The sequence below is a fragment of the Orussus abietinus genome, unplaced genomic scaffold, assembly GCF_000612105.2.
Source record: "Orussus abietinus isolate OABI.00-Male unplaced genomic scaffold, Oabi_2.0 scaffold1, whole genome shotgun sequence".
Taxonomy (NCBI): Eukaryota; Metazoa; Arthropoda; class Insecta; order Hymenoptera; family Orussidae; genus Orussus; species Orussus abietinus.
In genome coordinates this window covers 4,451,384-4,476,175 of record NW_019396017.1, presented here as the reverse complement: position 1 = coordinate 4,476,175, position 24,792 = coordinate 4,451,384, and the positions used below count along the sequence as shown (strand labels likewise).

The 24,792-nt window shown below is 43.1% G+C and overlaps 3 protein-coding genes across 7 annotated transcripts in view; 2 read left to right on the top strand and 1 right to left on the bottom strand.

The window, feature by feature from the left end:
* Positions 1-10,020, top strand: part of LOC105697950 (very low-density lipoprotein receptor) — a 35,260-nt gene extending 25,240 nt beyond the window's left edge. The window contains exons 4-12 of one of the 4 annotated variants that reach the window (XM_012421704.2): positions 787-909; positions 4,032-4,469; positions 4,594-4,905; positions 5,028-5,328; positions 5,553-5,844; positions 5,938-6,418; positions 7,028-7,111; positions 7,525-7,784; positions 7,878-10,020. In XM_012421704.2, coding sequence (XP_012277127.1) covers positions 787-909; positions 4,032-4,469; positions 4,594-4,905; positions 5,028-5,328; positions 5,553-5,844; positions 5,938-6,418; positions 7,028-7,111; positions 7,525-7,784; positions 7,878-7,922 — 2,336 coding nt within the window. In that variant the 3' untranslated portion in view covers positions 7,923-10,020. Of the gene's footprint in view, positions 1-60; positions 178-786; positions 910-4,031; positions 4,470-4,593; positions 4,906-5,027; positions 5,329-5,552; positions 5,845-5,937; positions 6,419-7,027; positions 7,112-7,524; positions 7,785-7,877 lie in introns of all 4 variants that reach the window. The other 3 variants (XM_012421705.2, XM_012421706.2, XM_012421707.2) reach the window with 3 other exon arrangements.
* Positions 10,021-10,772: 752 nt separating this feature from the next.
* LOC105697951 (tubulin beta chain) lies at positions 10,773-16,235 on the top strand. The gene is made up of 8 exons (XM_012421708.1): positions 10,773-10,918; positions 14,284-14,392; positions 14,473-14,598; positions 14,829-15,058; positions 15,133-15,300; positions 15,416-15,601; positions 15,677-16,078; positions 16,163-16,235. The coding sequence occupies exons 1-8, from the start codon at positions 10,862-10,864 to the stop codon at positions 16,223-16,225; spliced, it is 1,341 nt and encodes a 446-aa protein (XP_012277131.1). The 5' UTR covers positions 10,773-10,861; the 3' UTR covers positions 16,226-16,235.
* Positions 16,236-16,250: 15 nt separating this feature from the next.
* On the bottom strand, positions 16,251-24,766 carry LOC105697949. 2 transcript variants are annotated; one of them, XM_012421703.1, is made up of 16 exons: positions 24,340-24,766; positions 23,803-23,945; positions 23,608-23,709; positions 23,404-23,528; positions 23,117-23,300; positions 22,887-22,990; positions 22,687-22,803; positions 22,487-22,602; positions 22,258-22,306; positions 21,824-21,997; positions 21,518-21,758; positions 20,423-21,388; positions 20,033-20,356; positions 19,083-19,249; positions 18,591-18,732; positions 16,251-18,431 (listed from the first exon to the last, which is right to left on the bottom strand). In XM_012421703.1, exons 2-16 carry the CDS (start codon positions 23,935-23,937, stop codon positions 16,893-16,895), a joined length of 4,485 nt encoding a protein of 1,494 aa, XP_012277126.1. In that variant the 5' UTR covers positions 23,938-23,945; positions 24,340-24,766; the 3' UTR covers positions 16,251-16,892. The 2 variants fall into 2 exon arrangements, with proteins under 2 accessions (XP_012277126.1, XP_012277125.1); XM_012421702.1 differs by having other exon boundaries at positions 20,033-21,388.
* Positions 24,767-24,792: the final 26 nt, after the last annotated feature.

Sequence of the window (24,792 nt, the reverse complement as noted above, 5' to 3'; positions counted from 1 at the left end):
ACGGCGAATTCGATGCGTAATTTACAACGAGCAGAATTGTTGAATAAATAACGTTAAAAGGGACGCCATGCGGAGAGTCGGAGTTCCAGTGTTCTCCAGGAGTGTGCATCGCCAAATCCTGGGTCTGCGATCATCAGCTCGACTGCCCGGACGGGCTAGACGAGAAAAACTGTCACAGTAAGTCTTTTTGAAATTTCACCAGGTTCTCGGGCAGAGGGTGGAACGACGCCGGAGAAGAGAGGAAGGAACCATCGAAATCCTTGGAACAGACGACAGCTTGCGCAGAGAGACGCTTTTCACGACTAACATTTTTGGGATCGGAGGTCGCATTGGTTTGGATTTACGAATTTTTATCTCTCCCTCGCTCTTACATTCTTTCCTGTACATACCGTGAAAAAAAGTCGCTTTTACGATTGCGAATATTATTGCAATCAGAGATGACGCTTGCCTCTGTTCCCCCAAAGCGATAAAAAAAAAGTCAGCAATGATTTTAAAGAAGTACACGGTAAATCAACCGATAATAATGTTAATATTTTTCCCGGAATTATTATTGCCGAAGAAAAATTGAGATTCTCTTGTTCTTTCACTTGCAATTACTCATTGATATCCAATTTGATGATTTAATTGAAAATCCAAGCCGATGCAGCCTCGCGAGGTAAACCATTTAGGGTGTTTAATTTTCTCTGAATTTCATTGCATTCCCCACCCTGACGAATTTGCATGTCCGGCAGGACTCACTAATAAGATTCTCGCGCACGTATCAAGGTGGTTTATCATATCTTGTAGAGAACAAGAATTGCACGGCGGATCAATTCACGTGTCGGTCCGGAGGCGGGGAATGCGTGGCGCTTTCATGGATGTGCGACGAAAACGAGGATTGTACCGATGGCTCCGACGAGGCCGATTGCAGTAAGATGCTTTTGCACGAATAACATATTTCCTGCACGACTGTTACGTGTACTCATATTTCTTTACTCCATACATCTCAGTGTTAACAATTATCGATACCAGTCGCCCACAATTCCCCACACTTATTGCATGCAGGGATTTTATCCCCATACATGTTCATGAGCGGTATTTCGTGCAATCTTAATTATATTTTATTTTTTAAAGTGGTTCGTACTTTTGGATGCTTAAATATATTTATTACTTTGTAATGGATAGGTGCCGCTTAACGAGGACGATAAAGCCGGTTTGACATACGAGTATACCTTAGAAAGTATCGAGGGGATATTCCGATTTCCAGAATATCCGTTTATAACGTAAAAGTATAAATTGTCAGTAGCAATTAAAAAAAAAAAAACATTTCGTTGAAGTCGGTACGTAGCGTAAATTGTTCTTTTATTTTTGGAAACGCGTATACCTTTAGGCGAGCATCGGCCGGTTAACAAGGGTGCTACATATTTTCCAGTATACACCGTACACGTTTTCCAATTCCACCGATTCGCTCTACGTAGTTAAGCACTCAACTGTTTTGGATAAATATTCCTTTTTTGTTGTACCTGGTTCATGCATGGCGTTTTTTCTTCCTTTGCATGACACGTTTTCATGCCGTCACTCTGGAGGGTATCAAGTTTTAATTTTTTCTGTACCGCTGTTGTCTCTTCCCGATCCAAATTATTACTTCATATGTATAATACAGTTCCAAACCTTCTGCTAACTTTTTTGAAAATTGTACTCACGTGTAGCCAAAATTTTTTTTTGACTATAACTGCAGGGTGAACACGCGAGCGGAAAACAAAGAAATCCTCGTGGATTATGTAAACCGTAAAAAGTTCGCTTGCATAGATAGTCTCCCTCCTCGTTTTCCCTGTGTTTATCCATAATACGTACAGTTTCAAACTTCGTTACGAAGTTAAAAACTACAACGCTTAAGAAAGTCCTGTGTTGTTTCTAGAGGTGTAAAACGTTGCACTAAAGTGCGTGCACGGTTTTATTTCGAGAAGAGGAATGAATAAAAGATGTTTTTTCCATATCATGAGAATAAAAAAAAAAGTGCTGGTATAATTCTGTCGCATGGTCGAGAAATGATAAAATACTCGTAGTTTGCGAACGATGTTAGAAAGACGGCATTATCGTGGCCCTCTTAATCGTTCCAGTTGCATGGAACGATAACACGACCTTACGTAACAATTACGTAAAAGATTAGTTCGCTCTATTTTCAATAATCGATAATATAGCCATTAGAGATATCATTGGGGTATGATCATGGACTTAACAGAATTTGAAGAATATACTCCACTTCGAGGAATAGGTATTGCCAGGCTCGATGCAAAATTTTGCAGAACTTGTATCGAGATAAAAATTCGACGAACTTTTATGACCCATTTCTTGCCGTGTAAGGGCTCTTCCAGTTTCATGCCAGGGTAGCGAGTTTAAGAGGCCGCCAAGGTTAAGTACCAACGTTCATGGTCAGTACTTGGACAAGTGACCGAAAAGATTCTCCCCAAGGTGTCCAAGGGCCCCGTACATTCCGAAAGGTACTTTAAACCCGCCCCGCGTTTTCCTTTTCGGACTTCTCGATAAATTCTTACGTGGCCGTAAAAGGTCGCGCGCGTCGATATCGAAAAGATGCATAACTTCGGTCCCTCGATGCGGCAAAAACGATCGATCGTCCGTAAGAAAATCTTGACGAGGCCTGCAGCCTGTCCTACCTCTCGTTTCTCGCGGCATAAATTCGAGGTAAATAAATGCGAGAAGAAACGAGGGCAAAGGAGAATTCGCGTCCTTTTGCGTTTCCCTCGTGGTCGGACACCCAGGGTAGTTCGCCTTCAAGACCATTTTCCCCGGCATCGGATGAACGTCTCGGGGAGAACAGAGAATACGAAGCTCTTTGAATGCGCCACGACAACATCTGGGGACGCTCCGCGTCCAACTTTCGGGATTCATTCGCGTCGATAAAGAGGGAAGCTGCACGTCCCGCTTTTGTGGGAACCGCCGAGTTTCGATCTCCTTTCCTCGCACCTCCTCTTATTTCCCCGCAATTTCTCCTCGCGCGCGGTCCAAGAATTTTTGAAAGGAGAAAATCCGAGGCGGACGCGATCTCGAGTGATGGAGAGCCGTCGGGGCGAGTATTTTTTCTTCTTCGACCCGCTCTCCTGTCATTTAGCGGCGAGCCGCCGCAGCGAAATTCCTTTCAAGGGAATCCATTTTTGCAACCCGAGGGTGCATAATAAAACCAAGGTTTTTACGCGCCATTCATTTATCTCGAAAATATAGGTTGGGCGACAATGGCTTTACGGCTTCTATAAAATTCAAACGATGTCCCTGGTTAGGATTTTAAATCATTTGCGATATCGGCCAGGCCGAGCCCTCGAAGGGCGTACCGTTCGCATCTTTTTATCGCTTCCTCTTATTGCTCGACATTACGAGAACTTTTAAATGGGGAAATCCAATTAATAGTTGGCGACCGAGTTCTTCGAGCCCGCAGATTTTTCCACCAAGGTGCTTCTTCATAGCCTTGGTCTCGATCGGATGCTTTCGAATCGAGTACCAATAATTTCCTCTCGTCGGCTCAAAAATTCTTCCAAAGGACTCCATCTTCTTATAGCGAATAAGAGGTTTCATCGGACTCTTGCCGACGTACGCCTACTTTATTTGCGGATGCGTTCCCGCTAAAACCGTCGCCCCGTTTGCCCCGATTGGAAATTCTAATAATTCTAATAATCATCAATTACTCCCGAGTCTTCGTTCTCGTTTCGACGCTCCTCGTCTCATCTGGAAATTCTTCCCTCGTTCCAGGCATTCCAAAACGGAGGGAATCCGTTAAAAAGTCAACGACGAGGAGCCTCGGGTTTATAGATTTTTCTGCGAAGATAATTCTCCGAACCATCGGCGAGTTTAATATTTCCGGCATATTTGAGAACATCTCCGCTTTCCACCCCCGATGGCGCGCGAATCGTCATCGAGAACCATTCCCATTCGTCTCGAAATAAAACCGGCGCGACCGAGTTTCGATCGAGCGTCGTTTAAATATAAAATTTGTCAAGCCTGATCACGGAGTCGCTCTTAATCCGACCTTCCCGGGGCAGATGACACTTGTCGCTCGGACGAGTTCACCTGCGCCAACAAGCACTGCATCCAGCAGCGATGGGTCTGCGACGGGGACGACGACTGCGGGGACGGCAGCGACGAGAAGGACTGCGAGCCCGTGACCTGTCGACCCGACACGGATTTCGCCTGCACCCAGAATTACTGCATCACGGCTAGATGGAGGTGCGACGGCGACGTGGACTGCCCCGACGGGGCCGACGAGAGGAACTGCACGTCCTGGCCTTCGGGGGAGCGGTCCAGTCCCTGCGCGAAGCACGAGTTCGTCTGCGAGGACTGCACCACCTGCATCCACCAGACTTGGGTCTGCGACGGCGACAAGGACTGCCCCGAGGGCTCCGACGAGGCGCCCGAAAGGTGTCGCAACGTCACCTGCAGGGCCGACCAGTTCCAATGCGGCGACCGCAGCTGCATATCAGGTACCGCTCCTCGACCGTGCGTCGAAGACGAGGATGTCTCCCCACGTGGAGTTTCATTTTTTTTTTTATCCGGAAACCGTGGGCTTGTGTAATCCTTTCCATAATATTCCTGGATTTTGCTCAGGTCATCTGTACTGCGACGGGAAGGCGGAATGCGCCGACGGAAGCGACGAGAAGAATTGTACGGCTAAACTTGCCACCTGCGATCTCCGGACCGAGTTTGAATGCAGCAAGGGGTCGTGCATTCCTCTCGAGGCAGTTTGCGACAGGAAACCCGACTGCCTTAACTGGGAAGACGAGAAGAAGGAGCTCTGTGGCGTGAACGAGTGTCAACAAAATAATGGCGGCTGTTCTCAGATTTGTATCGACATGCCTATCGGCTATCGATGCGACTGCAAGCAAGGCTATCGACTTATCGACAACCGTACTTGCGACGGTGAGTCTCGTTGGTCGTTAAGAAAATGTTTGCATAACCGACGTCGCGATATGTTACGCCTATATATTTTACCAAACATCGGGCAAAACCGATCCCGTAAAATGTGAAATTTTATTTTCTAGATATAAACGAATGCTTGGAGCCGGGAAGCTGTTCACAATTTTGCCTAAACGAAAAGGGCAGTTTTAAGTGCAGCTGCGCCTCGGGTTACCTGAGAGATCCCAGAAATTTAACGCGTTGCAAGGCATCGGAGGGTCATGCCAGTCTTCTCTTTGCGAGACGACACGACATTCGCAAAGTCGCCCTGGATCGTCAAGAAATGACGGCGATAGTCAACAATACGAAAATGGCGACAGCTCTGGACTTCGTTTTTCGCACTGGAATGATTTTTTGGAGCGACGTCAGCGACAAAAAGATTTACAAGTATGACTCCCGTTTCTTGACATTTTTATCTAGGGTACGAACGATTCGCATTTAATTCCGTATCCGAGCTAGGAAAAAAAAAAAATTAAATCCCCACCGCCCTTCTCGAAATAATGGTCGTCCAATATTTGTTTCCGGAACCGTACCGTACCTACTTCTACCGTAATAACGGCAACCCAGGGTTTGGTCGGGGAAATCCTTGTAAAATTAGTTTCCCTTTCCAGAGCCCCGATAGACGAAGGGAACGAGAGAACCGTGGTAATCGACAACGACCTGACGACGTCGGATGGTCTGGCCGTGGATTGGATTTACAGTCACATATACTGGACCGACGCCGAGAAGAACACCATCGAGCTGGCCAACTTTGAGGGGAACATGAGGAAGACCCTGATACGAGATCGAGTGCAGGAACCGAGGGCAATCGCCCTAAATCCCCTCGAGGGTTGGATGTTCTGGACCGACTGGGGCGACGAGGCACGGATCGAAAGGGCAGGAATGGACGGATCGCATCGTTCGGTAGAATTTTCATATTTTTCGCGAATTCGATACCGACGTCTCCTCGTTGGTACGTTTTCCGGTAGGTCATATATTTTGCGATTCTCGTTGCAGGTGATCGTTGGGACCGACGTCAAGTGGCCGAACGGCTTGACCCTGGACCTCATCGGTAAACGAGTCTACTGGGTGGACGCAAAGCTCAACATAATTGCCTCGTGCAATTACGATGGGTCGGGGAGGCGCACGATACTGTATTCGTTGGACGCGTTGAGGCACCCCTTTAGCATTACGACCTTCGAGGATTACGTGTACTGGACGGACTGGGACAAAGAGACGATCTTCAAGGCCAACAAGTTCACCGGCAAAGAGGTCGAGGCGGTGACCTCGTTGAGGTCTCTTCAACACCCGATGGTGGTGCACGTGTACCATCCCTATAGACAACCGGACGGCACGAATCAATGCCAAGCCGTAAACGGGCACTGCAGTCACCTGTGTCTACCGGCTCCCAAGATCAATTTGAGATCTCCGCTTTTGAGCTGCGCCTGCCCGGACGGATTGAAGCTGATGCCAGGCGGCCTGATGTGCGTGGAAAATGGTAAGGCAAACCGCGTATTACGAGCGATGCTTTTCTGCGTTCCGTTATTTATATATTGTGAGTCGCACGTGGCTGTTCGTGCTAGGAACGCTCGTAGAAAAATTCAAATCTGTACGGTAGACGAAGATGCATGTCTATCCGCGGCTACCTTTCGATTTTATCCGGGAATCGTACCTTTATTAAGAGGGAATTTTATTCAGAGCCGTGTTTACCGGGTAGAGAACAAAGTCCCCACTCCCGTAACAACAAAATATTGGAAATTGTTTACATACGTTTTATAAAATACGGCATGATATTCGAGCTCGCTTCGCTAATTTATTTAATATAGATAAACGCTATCAAAATATTCAAGCCTTTTACAATTGAATTAGTATTTAGCGGAAATTCGTATTCACGTATATTACGCTACGTTGTACGTGGAAAGGTAGTAGGATGTCATCCGGGATAGTATTGGAAGAAAAGGTACGAACACGGCCCTGATTCTAATGTATGCAATTTTCCCTTAAGGTCGACCGCGAATTAAATTGCGTCGCAACTTTCGGCCGTTTAAGTTGTATTACTTATTGTTTCATCTTTGCATCGATGTTGCATGAAAATGGGGTATTGCAGTAACCACAACCGTTACGCCCATCACACAGGAGATAGTTAAGCCGTTCAAGAGGCTCGAGCCTCGCAACATGACCGCAAGCCTCGGTAAGTATACTGGGAATAAACCACCTATACGGATTTCGAAAGATAACTCCCCGAAAAAGTCCATCGATGCGAAATCTCCCTCCCTCCCTCTATTACTGATAAAGTTGCATCGGAACATAAGCATGCAGCATGTTTATATCTTTAGATGGCACGTCGAAGGGACGTTTTCCGTCCCTAATATTTTAATAGCATAGTGCACTATCCAGTAAGCCAAATAATTTATTCTTCTTAATATTACACCTAAAGTTTTACTATAGATCTCTAGGGTTCGGTGCCAAACATAAATTCTTATTTCATCGGTTTCACTTTTCAGACACACCGGAGAATACGATAAATCCACGCGTTTTGGATATTTCTCGATGTCTAATATAAGTGATTTGCAATTATACCCTAACAAGTGTATCATCGATTAGGTCCAATGAATGCCGACACGGATGGCAACCTCGTCGACGAGGCGACCGATCCCGGTCTGGTGGCCGGAATCGTCATCGGAGTGGTCTCGTTGGGCCTTCTGTTTTTAGCACTCGTGGCAGTTCTTTGCTACAGGCATTACCTCCATCGCAACGTAACGAGTATGAACTTCGATAACCCGGTCTACAGGAAGACCACGGAAGACCAGTTCAGCCTGGAGAAGAACAGATTCCCCCTCCCCACTGCCACCGTTGGAGAAGAGGTAATCGATTTTTTCGCCAACGAATTCACGTAAAAAGAAAAAATAATAAATGTTTAGACATCCGGTTTTGACGCGGGATTTTTCTTTACACAGGCCCAGGAACCACTGACCAGTCCTGGAACCAATGATTACGTGTAAGACTCGTTTAGTCCATGGAAGGGGCTCAGCAGGCCGAGAGAAAGAGAACGAGGAAGAAACGAGCCACCAACATGAATTCCAAAGTGTTGGGTGAAAAGTTGATTCGAAAATCGATTACTTGAAATGGGTCGAGACTACTCCTGCCCGAATGCACATATGCCTGCCTGCCAACTCAGCTGTGATTATGTTATTTTTTGTACTGCGTCCGTTCGTTTACAAATATCTGCGCGCCTTGTCGTTCGAACGTACCGGGCAACTGTGCAAAATCTAGTTTTGCTCTTGGTCATAAAAGGAGAAACTTCTCGTGAGAATAAGAACGGTGCTTAAACGAGTCGATACCGTCATCCCCAATGGGTCCCTTGCAAGATCGGACTTGCGTGAAATTTTCGTTAAGTTTTGCCTACGCTATTGTCCGATTCCAAAGATCGGTCGAATGAAACCTGCGTATTGGCAAAATTGATACGAGTTGCTTTAAATCCAACTCGACGCAAGTTGGATCCTGTAAGAAGATTCTACGTAAGGGAATGCACGGCCATCTTAAAATAATGTCGCATTGAATTATTTTGTGATACTACGGCACTTAAACGTAATGCAGCTTTACAAGGGTGACTATCGTTTGAAGATGGTACGCGTGGCTCCCGGAAGCGAAGACGGAAACCGTTTGCGAATCGTTCCTTTCTATCTCGCCCCGTTGCTTACGGGTGGTAGATCGAAGCAAAAAAAAAAGGGCTCGCGCTCTCTTTCGGTACTTCGCCTCAACCTATTCGCGTGCAATCGAATCCGACAAACGAAACCGGGTTGCAAACCCTCCTTTTGATCCCAGTTCGGAAGAGGGCAAGTTCCTTACGTAGATAAGGACGTTGCCTAAAGAATCAGACGTTAGATACTTAAAACGAAGTTTAAAACACGTAACGAGCATGCGTTAAAGAATAGCCGAAAGTACGCCATGGTATCTAATCGCTCATTAAATGTAAGTTACAACTGGACATTAAGGAACGAAGCTTCCTCTTAGAATCGCATTTTTGGTATCACTTGGGAAAAGTCGCGTTCCCATTACTACAAGTGGCATGCACGAAGGACAACGGATTTCTCCTTTTATGTCGGCCAAACGAAGTTACTCGGACGAGTACTTCACGTGTCCATTTTCACAGCCGGCTCGCATCTTTGTGAGCGGCTCCATATCACAAGGAAGTCGTTATTTGAGACGTTCAGTTAATTACCATAGCTAAATTACAATAGACTACGAAGCAACTAGATGTAATAAGAGCGGCTCAATGACACTAAGTATGAGTGTGGGTGTGTTAAGACGACGCTGTCGATTAGGTACCTCGACTTACTAAAAGTCGTCGTACAAGAATGTGTATAGAACTAATGCCTCTGATTTAAGAGATTCATTTAGGGCTCGCTAAGGTTCATACAATTTAGTAACTACGTGCGAGACTTACATTTTTTCGGGATAAATTAGAACACGTTAAGGTCGGTAGGTTAGGTCACCACACGTGGCGAAGATTACAGCCGACGAGAGAACTCGACCTTAAATATTTCTATACACGCATTAGTGGTGCACGTAATGGAAGTAACGGAAGTAATTTATTGAGTTAACTGCAAAAAAAAAATTAACCATGAATCGGATGGTCACGGATCATTGTTTCGTCTAGTCGAAAAACGGTATGGATGAAATTTGTAAATTTATTAGAAAAGACAAAAAGAAAACGTACTCTTCCCCCTGTCGTTACGAAGATCTGAGAGTATATGTGTATTATGGTCGAAATTGAAGTACAGAGGCTCTGTGTTAATTTTAATCAAAAGTAGGAAGCATGCGTGAAAGACGATTAAGGATAATTGCGTGCAAGTCAGTTGGCGTACACTTTATCCTAGCCAATCCACCCGCCAAAATCGTGTCAAACATTGTTTCTATGCAATACTATGATTATCGCTACTTACACGAAGAAAAATATATATATATATATTACAATGAATATTGTATAAATAAATATATAAAACGGATCAGTGTCATATTATTATAGTACCTAAGTAAAATGTAAAATTTGTAAATAAGCAAAGTAAAATACATAGCACAAAGGAATGGTATTCATAATCGATGAAATTTTTATTGCACGCGTCGTGCCAATGAAAATGGTTTCGCCAGCTGACAACGTAATTAACTACGCGATATCGAATCACGACAAAAGCATAATTTTATGGTAAGAACAGTAGTTACTTGCATCTCATCTCTCGTTATTAAGATTCTCGTAACTTGAAAAAAAAATCCTTTGCTGCGAGAAACAAAAAGTATTGGGAGAAAAACAGGAAAAACGTCCCGTGTATATTTCTAACCAAAGCTGGGCAAATTGGTCGAACCGGAGAATATATCCCGTCCTGTATCACTTTCTTTTTCCCTTTATCATTTACTGGCTTCTCGACCGAGGACGAAACCAATGGAAATAAATTAAACGCAAATAACCGGCATCTGCCGGCATCCAGGGAAGAGCAGTACCGAATACCGCCAACAGGGATTAAATTTGATAGGTTATCTAACGCAGCTTCTATCCTTTGTCCTACATTGTGCGCAGTTCCACTTTCATTCCGCCGCGTCACAAGTTAAAAACAATCGACAATTTTTTACGTTGTTAACCGTTATTAACTTAATTTCTACTCGTACTTACTAATAATCGTCCATGCAGTCTCGATCGTTTCGGAACTGCGTCGACGGCCGAAAAATAAACCCGAAAACTCCGCCATTGTCCGCCATGTTTACAGACCAGGATGTTACGCACTCGTTGGCCGCTTCCCGAGCCGAGTGGCGGCGGACTTAGCCGATCCCCGAACCCGCTTCTTCGAGGTTTCCTGCGGGTGCGCGAATGCTGCGACGCAATCGCGCGAGAGTCGTCTTCCGAGGTTCGGTGTGGTAAGACGTGATTCGTAGAAGTGAATACAAAATGAGGGAAATCGTCCATCTTCAAGCAGGCCAGTGCGGCAACCAGATCGGTTCGAAGGTTTGTGTCAAATTTCAGCTCTGTCGACTCGTTGATCGCGCGACTTTAAATATAAATCGCCCGAGAGGAGAACGGCCGAGTACCGTTTCGCAAAAACTAGTCGCGTCCCAAGCCGGCTTAGGAAGCCCGGTTTCGTTCGGTCCATATTTTTTTATTGGCGTCGATTACGAAGCAACCGAACAATTGATAATGCCCAACGTTATCGCAAGGATGCGGTCTACTTTTCGTCCTCGCGTCTCGATTTAGGCGTCGCGAGCGGTAAACTCGAAGCTGAAATTCGTGAGTCAAAAATTGCAGGAGAGTAACTTAACAAGGTTCCGGTCCAGGGTTCGGGTACATATTCCGAAATTAAATTCTTGAGTCAAGGATAATATTTTTTTTTAGCGATCGATGCAGCGCATGCCACCCGCAGTGGTTCGTATCTGGCGTTATCAGAAAAGCCCGTGATAAGAATTTCCAAATGCTTCGGATATGAATCATCCCGTTCACCTTTTTTCTTTCTTTGCGTAGTTCGTCCTTTTCGGGAATTGAATTAAAATTAGGAACGTCATATCGGTGACATTTTTGGTTGCTGGTCGAAAGTTAAAACTGGAAAAAAACGAGTCCCTATAACCCGTTCTAAATTCGAGCCGAAGTAACAGGATACGCGTTTACTGCCATTTCGAAGGAGAAGGGCAAACGGTTCGCGATGTGAAAAAAACTCGTCACCCCGCACTTCGTAGAATTCACTCAAGGGGGAGAGTTGCTCCCGAACTCCGTCGCCGCATTTTTTCATCGTATCGAGATTCCATCGGAGACGAACGACCACGGCCTATTCTACTGAACGTTTCTCAGCTAATTCCGGCAACGTTTCTTCGCCAAATAAAATGCCGGCTCCAGATCGGACGAGATAGAAATTATATTCACGAGTGCGAGCATAATCCCCATGTTGAATGAAACCGGTATGCTATCGCCATTGATAAAAAGTAAAATGAGCTTCGCTCTTATCGCAACTTACTCATTTAAAAACAAAGGAGACCGTTTCGGGGGAACGGGCGGCAAGTGGATAAACGTTACCGAAGAAATTAGTTGCACTGGCTGGATACCGTAGGTGAATCTCGTGACGAGATGAAGTCATTCGACCTCGTTCGGACGTCTCGAATCGATCTTAGGGTGGGTCTACGAGGTGTAGTCCCTGGGACGATTCTTTTAGGCGAACGACGTCACGAACTCGATTTTTTCGGTGAATAATTCCGGTTAATTCCGGTTAACCTCTCCCAGCGTGCGGGTCTCGGACGTTTCATACGTCCGGTCTGTCCTTGTCGCAAGTGCGGCATGTCGCGTATGTCTCCTCCTGCGAGACCCTTTCGTTGCTTTTGACCGTCTTATAAGAAGGTTTGAGATTCGTGCCGAAAATAGCCAGGTCCGCCTGGGTATTAATACGAGACGAGTCTTGCGACACGGACATGAAACGTTTCATCCGCGGTGGAGATTTTAAATGATAATATTTGCTTTTATTCCTCCGGTATATTCACGGACGAGCTCTTCGAGGAATTACAGCGGAACGGTATACATCTCATATATCGGTTTTAATAGGTTCAATTACCGGAACGAGAAAAAAAAATGGACCATTCATTGGCATTCGTTCAATGAACGCGTTTCGGTTCGTGCAACCGTGTCCTCTTCCTGAGAGTTCATTCCGTCTTTCGAATGTGTTTGAATCGAGTTACGAGGAAGAAGAAAGGAGCGAACATAACCAGCACCATCATAGTGAGCGTGGTGATCTTCTTCTGCGAGCAACATAAAGAAAACTTGATTTATTTCCTCCATTCCCATATTTTCAAAAACCTCGGTGAAACGAGACGCGCAAAGTTGAATATTTTCTGTTTTCTGGATGAATCGTTTCCTGCTCCAGGAATACTTACTTTGAATCCCATGGGTCTGGACGGCGGGGTCGAGACCACGGTTCTGACAAGAGCACTCCATTTTATCGGCCGTCGAAGGAGAAATTGCCTTCGCGGGGTCGACAACCCTTGGACTAGTTTTAGACCGATGTCCCGCGACATTTCTTCGCATCCGCGAGTCTTTCTCTCCCTTATTAAGCTACTATATCCCAGCTGATCCCAGCAACTGCGAAGAGCAAGGAACACGGAGCAAAGGATCCCTAGTGACTGCTAGTGACGGCCCATAAACGATGCCATCGATGCCATGGAGATACGACTGGATATGACCGAATACGACCAGGGATAGCCTCAAGTTTTTTAATATATTCCCCAAAAAGAAGAGTAGGCCCTGCATCGATCATTTTTACATGGACAGGGGAACTCGTAAAGTCCGATTTACGAATCGTAGAAACTATGCAGAAACGCGAAAATGTATGTACTTGCGGTACCTGAAGTATAATAAACTGTAAAATAATTAATGTAATAAAGCAACTTATCGAACGATAACAATGAGTACGTTTAATTAGACGAGTCTGTCTAACAAACCCCCTAATCGCCTATTCCTGATCCTTGAAAATCACTCGTAGATCTAAGGCACGAAACTCGGTGCCACCTCCTCGATTGTCCTATGATCCTGTTAGAAATCGTAAATTTCAACCCCTAAAATTTTTGCCCGGGAGAATTCCGTGCCACCTCCTCGGTTGTCCTATGATCCTGTTAGAAATCGGAAATTTCGACCCCTACAATTTTTTCCCGGGAGAATTCCGTGCCACCTCCTCGGTTGTCCTATGATCCTGTTAGAAATCGCCAGAGATGGAACAGGATCATAGGACAACCGAGGAGGTGGTACAAAATTTCGTGCCACCTCCTCGGTTGTCCTATGATCCTGTTAGAAATCGGAAATCTCGACCCCTAAAATTTTTGCCTGGGAGAGTTCCGTGCCACCTCCTCGGTTGTCCTATGATCATTTTAGAAATCGCCAGAGATGGAACAGGATCATAGGACAACCGAGGAGGTGGCACGGAGTTTCTCCCGAGCAAATATTTTAGGGGTTGAAATTTCCGATTTCTAACAGGAGCATAGAATAACCGAGGAGGTGGCACGGAGTTTCTCCCGGGCAAAAATTTTAGGGGTTGAGATTTCCGATTTCTAACAGGAACATAGGATAACCGAGGAGGTGGCACGGAGTTTCGTGCCTTAGATCTACGAGTGATTTTCAAGGATCAGGAATAGGCGATTAGCGGGTTTGCTAGACACGCTCGTCTAATTAAACGTACTCATTGTTATCGTTCAATAAGTTTCTTTATTACATTAATTATTTTACAGTTTATTATACATCAGGTACCGCAAGTAAAAAAGCTCGGTAAAAATGAAACGACGACAACGAATTGTTAATAATTATCGTACGACTTAAATGATGTTTCGTTTTTAAACGGTTCGCAGTTTTGGGAGATCATTTCCGACGAGCACGGCATCGACCCTCATGGAAAATACGTCGGCACCAACGACTTGCAACTCGAACGCATCAGCGTCTACTACAACGAAGCCAGCAGTGCGTTACTTACACAGTCGAAGCGTTTGAATTTAAAGTCGCGTTAACGAACGTCTTAAAATGCTGCTTTCTTATTCCAGGCCATAAATATGTGCCCCGAGCGGTTCTGGTCGACCTGGAACCCGGTACCATGGATTCCATTCGCAGTGGTCCTATCGGCCAAATCTTCAGGCCCGATAATTTCGTATTCGGTCAGAGCGGGGCCGGTAAGTATTACGTGAAACTCCTCCAATTAATTTTTCAACGATAATCTTAATTGCCGGTAGGCTGCAGTTCGTTATTACCGAAACTTAATGTAGCGCGAGATTAACATTTCCAGTCGGATGTTAATTGTTTTACGGTACCCGTCTTAATTACCGTGGAAACGTGCTCGAGAACATCGTTCCATCCGTTACATCCGATTGGCGCGATCCGAAGAAAAATTGCTTATTTGCAGGCAACAACTGGGCCAAGGGCCATTACACGGAGGGTGCGGAATTGGTCGATGCAGTTTTGGACGTCGTGAGGAAAGAGTCCGAAGGCTGTGACTGTCTGCAAGGTTTCCAGCTGACTCACTCCTTGGGCGGTGGCACGGGATCGGGGATGGGAACGTTGCTTATCTCAAAAATCCGGGAAGAGTATCCGGACCGTATCATGAACTCGTTTAGCGTATTTCCGTCTCCGAAGGTACGAGAAAAAATTAAACCCGTTTACGATGCTTCGGGGGACGGTAATGCCGATATCCGATGACCATGTTTTAGGTATCCGACACCGTGGTGGAGCCCTACAACGCCACCCTGTCCGTTCACCAACTCGTGGAGAACACGGATGAGACCTTCTGTATCGATAACGAGGCCTTGTACGATATCTGCTTCAGAACGCTAAAACTGACCTCTCCTACATACGGAGACTTGAATCATTTGGTCTCGGTATGGAACTCGACGTGTTTCGAATATCCGTGAAAGTCTTGAAAATCGTTCACTGACGGGTGATCGGGGCGACAAAAAATTCAGGAAAGAATTCACGCCCGCTTCTACGTTTCAGGTGACGATGTCAGGTGTTACAACCTGCCTGAGATTTCCCGGACAGCTGAATGCGGACTTGCGAAAGCTCGCGGTAAATATGGTACCGTTCCCGCGTCTTCACTTCTTCATGCCCGGATTCGCCCCACTTACGGCTCGTGGATGCCAGCAGTACCGTGCGCTAACAGTACCTGAACTCACGCAACAGGTGAACGATCTAACTTCAAATTTTGTACATCGAAACTGTATACGGATGGATTTTGACGGTTACTTTTTTTTCTAGATGTTCGACGCGAAAAATATGATGGCAGCGTGCGACCCTCGTCACGGCCGATACTTGACGGTCGCCGCTATATTCCGAGGTCAAATGTCGATGAAAGAGGTCGATGAACAAATGTTGAACATACAAAACAAAAATTCATCCTACTTTGTGGAATGGATACCGAACAATGTCAAGGTAGCTGTTTGCGATATAGCACCTAAAGGACTTAGAATGTCTTCAACGTTCATTGGCAACTCGACGGCCATTCAAGAGATCTTCAAGCGTATCAGCGAACAGTTCACGGCAATGTTTAGGCGTAAAGCTTTCCTTCATTGGTATACGGGAGAAGGAATGGATGAAATGGAATTCACCGAAGCCGAAAGCAACATGAACGATCTGGTTTCCGAGTATCAGCAATATCAGGTAATTCGTTGAATATCCTATTAAAAAACATATGGAACGTTCGTGCGTCGTCATGCTAACAGCTATTACGATTCTATCTTTTAGGAAGCGACTGCGGACGACGAAGTATTCGAGGATGAAGAAGTGGAAGAAGAAGCCGTCGAATAAAGTTCATTTGTAAAAAAGACTCCGACATTATTTAATGTACCGACGTTAGGGCCTTGTATGTACAAATTAAAATAGACTGTACATATGTTATTACACGCTATAACTGCTAAATACAGCTCCGTCAATCAATATTGATTTTTTAAGTAATATATTACTTTCTACAAGATTCCTTACTCATCCCGTATTCTTTTGTGTCGAATCTGAAATTGATTGAACTCCGTCTCGGTTTATAACGTTAATTGTATTCGTGTTTTATTTACATTTATTTCATGGTTATATGGCAGATGAACAATGGTAGTCTTGTGTTGGACAAGTTTTTCAGAATTAATTGATGTATAACGTAATAGTAAATTAAACTTAAATACTTAAATGGCCTATGAATGCAACTGAGTTCCCAATGTCGAATGTAATTATCGTTTCAAGAAAGGTAGCAATGACTCGTAAATATGAACATAAGTGTTTGTTGCGCAGACAATAATTCAAATGATTAGGAAACATTTTTTGCAAAACGGTGGAAAAATGATATCGAGCCATCGATTCATGTACAAGTCGTCGCGAATTCGAACCTACCTATGAGTAATATAAGTTCTCTTAAATTGTGACCCGGTTGATTATTTTTTTTTCGCGAAGGTACATACAATTTTCTTATTCGTCCCCTCATTGACATCTATCTGGTTTTTCTCTTTTGACCTCGCCTGTATTTTTTGTTCGAATAAACCGTATCTTTCTCGTCGTATAATTGACCGTCCACAAAATTTCTTTCATCGGTCAACGACATATCGTCTTCGGTTGATATGTAATCGATGCTTTCCATACTACGACTCAGAATGTCCGAGAAGCGGTTCATTTTACGCCTATCGCTGCGATCGTAAGTTAAACTGTCCAAACTGCGAGACCTTACAACCGATAGCTTAATCTCACTTTTGCACCACAGACTGAACTTTTCATCAACTTCGTATTTATAAATCGGTTTAAAATTATACACGTTAAACGTGGAACTGTAGTTATTGGACTTAAAAAATAAAGCAGGTTTGGTATCGATGAGAGTTTGAATTCTGTTCAGATCAATACTGACTTTGCAGCGAAGGTCCGTCTTCATTTCCTTCTCGAACTCCTGCTTCATGTAAGTCTTTGTTTCGTCAGTTATGCAATTGCCTTGAAATAACTTCATCTCCTCGAAACGTTGACAACCCATTGGTCTGGCATACGTAGGCGATCCATAGCCAGAGTCGGTCACATTGTCAATAATAAAACACCGAATCCCCTCTTTGGCGATATTTGCACCACCGGAGTGCTTGTTACACTTATCTACATTGGCAGTATTCGCAAAGCTGTGGTAAAATTTAAATCTATCTTTTTTCCTGTCCGACAACGACCAGCTATTTCTAGTGACGTGGTTCCCTGTGAACTGGTAGTCCGCACAGTCGTTGGCAGGATGGAACAATTTGTTATACATTCTCCTAGCTAGCGCATTTTTGAAACTGATCTCCGAAAGTCGACCTATACCTTTGGAGACGCCGGTAAAACGGTCCATCGAAATTGCGCCTTCGTTGATTCTCGAGGAATTACACAGATACGGTCCTACGGGGTCTCGTTCGTCCGGTACATAGGAGTTCAGGGAATCCGCCGTCATAACTTTCGAGACGTGATCGTTGGCGTTGAACGAATGAGGAGCGGTATCGTTCGAGGCTCGACTCATGGCAACGTAGTAGTGTTCCATGTCGCAAAGGCTGCTAGGTAGCGTTCCGATTTTCTCAAGAGTATGGCACGCGTCAAAGGTAACGCCGACAGGAGTCGTCACGACTGGGTCTAGATTTTCCTTCGACTCGTCGCGAACATTTGTACCGACGTCGTTTGCCATCGTAAAACTTTTGTAACCTCGGTCCAAGCTGCCGATCTTAAAAGAACTTGTCAAGTCCGCGTTAGAGTCCACGCGTTCGGCCGTGGAGCTCGTCTGCTTCCTCGTCGAAGTACCGCCATGATATTTATTACTCGAATGCGGCAAATCATCGATCAGCTGTAAACTGTCCATCGGACTGCTATCGTCTACGTGGCTTCCTCCGTGGTTGGAGGGGAAGGCCGGTGAAAAATAGTTTGGCTCTCGTTGAAGAATCGAAGTACCGCCCGACGACTCGGCCGTCCCGGTATTCTTCGTATCGGAAGAATTCACGTTCAAGTCCACCGTGTAGAAGTCATACAGAGTCATCTGCAAAGAACAAGGAAGAAATGAAACGCGCGTCAAATAACTACTTAAATATCTGTAGGATCAGTGTACACTCTTTTTTTTCTTTCCGACTGCCCCTGGAAAAAAAATGTAAAGATCCCGGGCTACGGGCAAGTCGACCCGAAGTTCTCAAAATCATACCTTGATGACATCCGATTCGCAGACTTGAAATTTTAAATCCCGCAAACACACCCGCTTTGGTATCAATCGATTTCTATCACCGGAGTCTGATCTTGACATCGAGCCGCCACTTGAATCGGGACGGGACGAAGAAGCGGCAAGACTGCGAATGGAAACATATTTTTCTTTATTTTTATATACTTATAACAATCATACTAATTTCTAAAGCATGAAATTAAAACGGGTTCAATTAGAGATCGTACGTGGAACAATTGTCCCTATCACTCACCAGAAAGGGATTTTCCCCGCGGCCAGGTAAAAAGCGATATAACGTTAGAAAAATGATAAAATAAGATAAAAATAAAGATTATGGAAGGCGCCGCTAAATCGAATTACTGGCGAGTAAAAACTGGAAATGTCAATTTCCCCTTCCTACTCTCCAGGTTTAAATGATCGTTGCGAGTGGATTCTACGACCAAGAGCTTTCCTAAAACCGACTAAAAAGAAACTTACGACTCAAAGTGGTTCCGTTTGGCAGATTGAACTGATGAGCCACTGGACTGCCGCGTCGAGGATGTCGAAGATAGCGTGCGTCTTCTATTCCGGCTTCGGAGAACGATATTGGTCGCATCACCAGATCGGGGCTCAACAGTAGGACCGGTGCCTGCATCCCCGTCACACTGTTAGAATCGCAAGAGATACACTGGAGAGGAGGTACGGGGATCGCTAAAAGACACACACACTCCCCGCACCCTACGTCTCACCAGAAACATCTACGCGAGTTTTCGCCATTCCTTGCCTTGCGACTAGCAATGTACGATTCAACTCTTAACTACCGGATAATCACGCAGAGCTCAGCCTAACTTATGCACTCGATGGCCACCTCACCACGTCCCAAGTGTTTCGGTCAATGGAACTTTGTTTTTTCAGAGCAATGCCCTACAGGGTTAGAATGTCGATTTCATGAGAAGGAAGTTGCGAAAAAAACTCGTTATATAGTTATGGTACACCCTGTATTCTCATTAAAGGAATTATTCTTCGTTAAAAAATACACGCATAGAATACAGAGGAAAGGGCTAAACTCGTTTTCAAGTATCAGGGTATCCGCTTCTGCCCTAATATCAAATTTTATTCCACTCGCAATTAAAAAGATTCTTCGGGAAAATAGTTAATATAATTTGTAGGTTTGTAGGCGAAACGATCTTGGTAGGAAATAAAAGCAATGCTTAACGCTCGAGTCAACGATGAGACGATAAAAACATATAATGTATAAAACATAAAACGTACATACATCTTTTTCTCGGTCTATCCTTTCGGTAGTTCGCTATACATTTATTAACCCAATTACCTTGGATCAAAATGTTCAATGAATGGATGAGACAAAACTGTCACGACGAACTACAAAAATGATAGACCCTAACGGAACCAAGTTAAGTTAATAACACTACGAAATAACTACTTACACCAGTAACTATAGGTTGAGTAGCTCCTCCGTCAGATGCAGTCGTCGAGTTACCACCATGATTGGTTTCACCGTTCAATGGTAGAGAATAGATATTGTTCGGAATGTTAGTAGAAGCAAATACGGAGTCATTTGTCAACTGATTCTTATCACTTGTACACCCGGCTTTAATTTGGCACGGTAATCCGTTATTTCTAAAGTCTTGATGGGCTTGGAAATTATTATTCGAGGTATTGCCGCTCATCTTTTTAGTTGCCACCGTACCGACGCACATATTCGAAATATAACCGTGTACACTCTTATTGCCTTGGCCACTGTGGAATGTCTGTACACAAGATTGTTCGTTAGTGTACACCGTGCCACCGCTAAGGCAGCCCATGGAATTACGTACTTTGGATGTCTTCTGTCGTTTAGTATTGGTACTATCCAATTTACAGTCCGAATTCACAGATTGCGTTGTGCCGGGGCAGGAATCTATTTGCGAAGTCGTACCGTTGGTCCCCTGCATCGGTGGCATGTATTGACTAACCAAATTGTTCATTTGTGCGCTCTTTTGTACCTGTGACAGAATTATCTCACTACTAGTTATGTCGTTTTGAGATTCAACTATGTTCCCTTGAATACCGTAACCATCGGATGTCGATGGGTATGGTAACGTAACGATGACCGGTATCGCCTGAAACGATCCAGGAACGTTCAAATTGTACGTCATCGATTCGTTGTGTATGAACGAGTTCGCGTCAACATTGTCAATGCGCACTTTTTTCAAGTGTTCCGTGCCGGAGACGTTGGTCAAGCAGTAAGAATCATCCATCGAGTACGCATTGTCGGATTTTCTTTTTGAAGTCGGTTCCCGTATGGCGGTACAGTCCAGCGGAATGTACGCATGAGACTCTGACGTACCGATTAAAGCTGCTTGTGTAAAACTTTTTGACACTGGATAATGTATCGCTTCGTTATCGTTCACGGTATTCTGTTCTGGTACACTTGCAAATACTTCTGGTGACAGAGACGTTACATTGGTTATCTTGATGTTCATAACCGAATCCGTATTATTTACATTTACGTCGCTTTGATCGTGACTTTTCCGATCTCTTTTAGATTCCGCACGTATCGTTGAATTATCCGTGTTATTTTTGATAGTCGAGGTTAACGTTTCACCAACGGTTGGCTTTACGACACGAGACTGTAAAATGTTTTGAGACACAGGTCCTGTGCGAGGAACTTTTTTAACGCCTGCTATTTCGGTGTTCTCCAGTTTACTCGAATGTGACACAAGTTGGTTAGTATTGCGCGTTTCAATTTTTGTCCCTGGTTTCTCGGTAGATATTTTTATACCATTGTTTTCGTCAACGATCTACAATTGTTACAATTAACCGATTAACATGGAGCATACTTTGGGCAAGTGCCCGATTTTAGACCAACGTGTATATCACCGTTATAGATAAATAAATCATTTGTATTTTATGTAGCATGACAAACTTACCTCAATGATATCATCGTCGCTGTCAATCATTATAACTTGATCCGTAGCTTTTGATGGACTCGAGGCAGGAATACTTTTTTGGGAAATCATGGCAGAAGCTTGTTCTTTCGTAGCAACTTCGGTTTCTTGTCTACTAACTTGTTTGACTTCTGACGTTTTCACTTGCACGGTAGAATCCTCACTTGAGATCTTCTGTTTAGACGCTGCAGAACTGGCAGTACTTTGTCGATTCAACTGAGCACTGAAGTAACAAGATTTATTCGTTGAACCTTTATGGATTCGCGTTCTCTGCGATGATTTACTGACCTTTGTGCAACTCTCTCAGCCTGTTGTAATTTAAAAAATCGTGGGCCAGGCCGCATCTTGATAGCAGGTGCATCTAATAACACATTCTCACGATCCGTCTCACTTGGACTTGGAGAATTTCCGCCAATTGAAACATCGGTATCGCTACTATCTTCGTCATTTTCATTCGTAGCTCTACGTGAAGCAATATGACTAACTTAAAGTTTTAGAATATACAACCAAATAGCTTTACCCTATTACAACTCTCATACATAATCGATCATATTAAATAAGTTAATTAAAATGAACTGGACCCAACTAAAATTAAATGCTTTCTAAATTCTTATTTCAATAAAATTTTGCTCATTGATAGGATAAAAGTTTATTTCTTATCACATATTCTTTTGGTACGTTCTTATGATCTATAATATTTATAAATTAAAACTAATACTTACACGCTATTCTGCTTGTTCAGCATCAAGGATGAGGTTGTAGATGTTTTACCTTTGCATTAAAAGGGTAAAACTACATTTTAATAATTATCACATAACGTTTGTAATTATTATTCTGAATCTGTTAAGCAGGGTGTACCAAAACCAACGCATTGCATTTAACGAATAAATTTTCCATAAGATATAAAGTGAAAGTATATAAATATGCAGGAGCGGATAATATGGTACTCACTTATAATTGTTGTACACTCTAAGCATTCCCAAATAGGATTTGCCCATTTTAACTGACCACAAGCCATGTGAATTCCCTGAGAGCCACATAAACGACAGAGTGTCAATTCCCATTTGCTATCAGAAAATAATTATACAAATTTTAGAAAATGGTGTCAACATTTACAATGGCTCGAAAATTAAATTAAATGAATGTCTTACGCGTTACTACTGGTGTGCAATCTGCCTTTGGGGCAAAGGCACGTTGTGGCATCACATCTGTTGTGCCTATAAAGCAATTCTTGAAATGCATTGGGAACAAGTTCCCAAGATGCGTCTCTGAAAGCAACGTTTGAATATATTTCATACCTTTTCCATATTACAGCATGCGCAATATGGTAAATTTATTACAGTTAACTTACTGGCTGGGAATGAAAATTCCATACTCCTTCATTGCATCTTGAAACTCTTTTTTGTTGTTACAAAGAGGACATTTGAAGAAATAACCAGCACTCAGCGCCAGTTGCTAAGGAGTAAATGAAAGAGACAACAATTTAATTCTAATACATTATTGTTTCTGATTTCTTAAAATAGATATCTTCGCAATTGAATTAAAATATAATTTCAAATGGCAAAAATTATAAAAATTCACCTGAACACATTTTCGATGAAACCATGCATTTTTTTTGCAACATGGAGCCCACATGGTTCCAACGATATCATGAGGATTGACCTCCTCATAACAAATATAACAAAGTGTCTTTCCTAGGGCTTCGACTTCTTTTCTCACATGATCATCTATTTTTTGTTTTGGCCTGTGATTTATACAATAGGACCTACACAAACATTATATAATATATTGAATAACAATAAAAACTGTAGTCAGGTTATTTTATATATGTAAAATGTTTGTAAATATATTACACAACTACATCTAACCTAAATTCCCCAAAGAACTGATGAAGGGATCCTGCCCTTAAGCCACATGGAAAATGAAATGTTCGTTTACATCGTGAATTGCAGCATCCTAATGTAGCGCCCACTCTTTTACAGTATGAACATGACTAAAAAAATATATAAATTACAACAATTTATAATTAATATGATTATATGCATTTACAATGTGTAGTAAATCACTCTTACAAGTTTCTTGCCTCTACGTAATTCGTTTTTTATATCTGCTGGCAGAAAACCCAAAATACCCTCATCATCACTGCCTTTCTGTTCCATACTCGATGAGAGCAGCTATATTGGAACAGAAATAAACCTTATGCATTTGCTTTGCATAAACTAATAAATAAGTCGAAAGATTCAGAGATTACTAAGCAGAAAACTTACTAAGCAGAAATAATGTGTAATGATTCCTTCATATTCATAAAATCTTCCAAATTCAACTTCATTGTCTTCAGAAAGTCCACAAAAACAACAACTCTTATTACTGCCAATTAGGGGCTCTGACTTCGGTCGAGACATATTGTATACTGAAAAATGTTTAATAAATTAATGGTAACAACGCAGTTAATACTTTTTTCTTTCAAACCATATAAGTTAATAAAAATCATAGGTACAATACAGTGACATATCCAATAATACTTGCAATCACATTTAAAATAGAATGTAGATCGATTCAATGTTAGCAACGCGACATCTACTTTTGCCATATCATTTCAATGTTTTAAAGATATATAACACAGACAATTAATAATGAATAATCTGACACCTATCGCAAGAACGTATTTCATGTTTCTAGTTTAATACGATACTCACTGAGCCACAGATAACTAAAACTTCGGAGACAAAAGTAAATAACCATAAATAAAAATAAACGATATTTAACGAAATTTAAAATCAAAAATATAGAAAAAAAACACTTACATTCGACCAAACAACGGACGTGTTTCAATCGGGCTTCTCAAAGTTCATATCTTCAGCTTTTGGCATATTACTGAGAAATAAGAATCTCGTCGGTTCTTGAATAAATGTTGCAAAAACATTGAAAAAAATACAAATACAACACTTTTGAATAATCTACTTAGGACCTTAGTTACGGCCGCAAAGAAATGATTGCAATACCGATCTTTATAAGCACACCGACGCCATTTGCCTCGTTTGTTGCTTACGCGCCAATCTGGCCTCTAAAGAAACTCCTCAATTGGTCACCAAATGGTCACACCGTACTATTTTCGGATGATTCCATTAATTTACAGAAGATCTTCAATTCGGAACGAACACATTTCCAAGATATTTCGAAAGGCAAGATTAAAAATGGCCATTAAGGCTAATTCCTGCAACTAAATTTCTAGAATTACGTTTCCACGCGTACACTAA

Excerpts from the sequence above, each read along its gene's own strand:
- LOC105697951 (XM_012421708.1), top strand. The coding sequence starts at position 10,862 with ATGAGGGAAATCGTCCATCTTCAAGCAGGCCAGTGCGGCAACCAGATC. Across the intron at positions 14,393-14,472 it reads CTACTACAACGAAGCCAGCA|GCCATAAATATGTGCCCCGA; the intron begins GTGCGTTACTTA and ends TTCTTATTCCAG. Across the intron at positions 14,599-14,828 it reads ATTCGGTCAGAGCGGGGCCG|GCAACAACTGGGCCAAGGGC; the intron begins GTAAGTATTACG and ends GCTTATTTGCAG.
- LOC105697949 (XM_012421702.1), bottom strand. The coding sequence starts at position 23,937 with ATGTCTCGACCGAAGTCAGAGCCCCTAATTGGCAGTAATAAGAGTTGT. Across the intron at positions 22,991-23,116 it reads TTCATCGAAAATGTGTTCAG|CAACTGGCGCTGAGTGCTGG; the intron begins GTGAATTTTTAT and ends TTTACTCCTTAG. Across the intron at positions 18,432-18,590 it reads GCGAATCGGATGTCATCAAG|ATGACTCTGTATGACTTCTA; the intron begins GTATGATTTTGA and ends TGTTCTTTGCAG.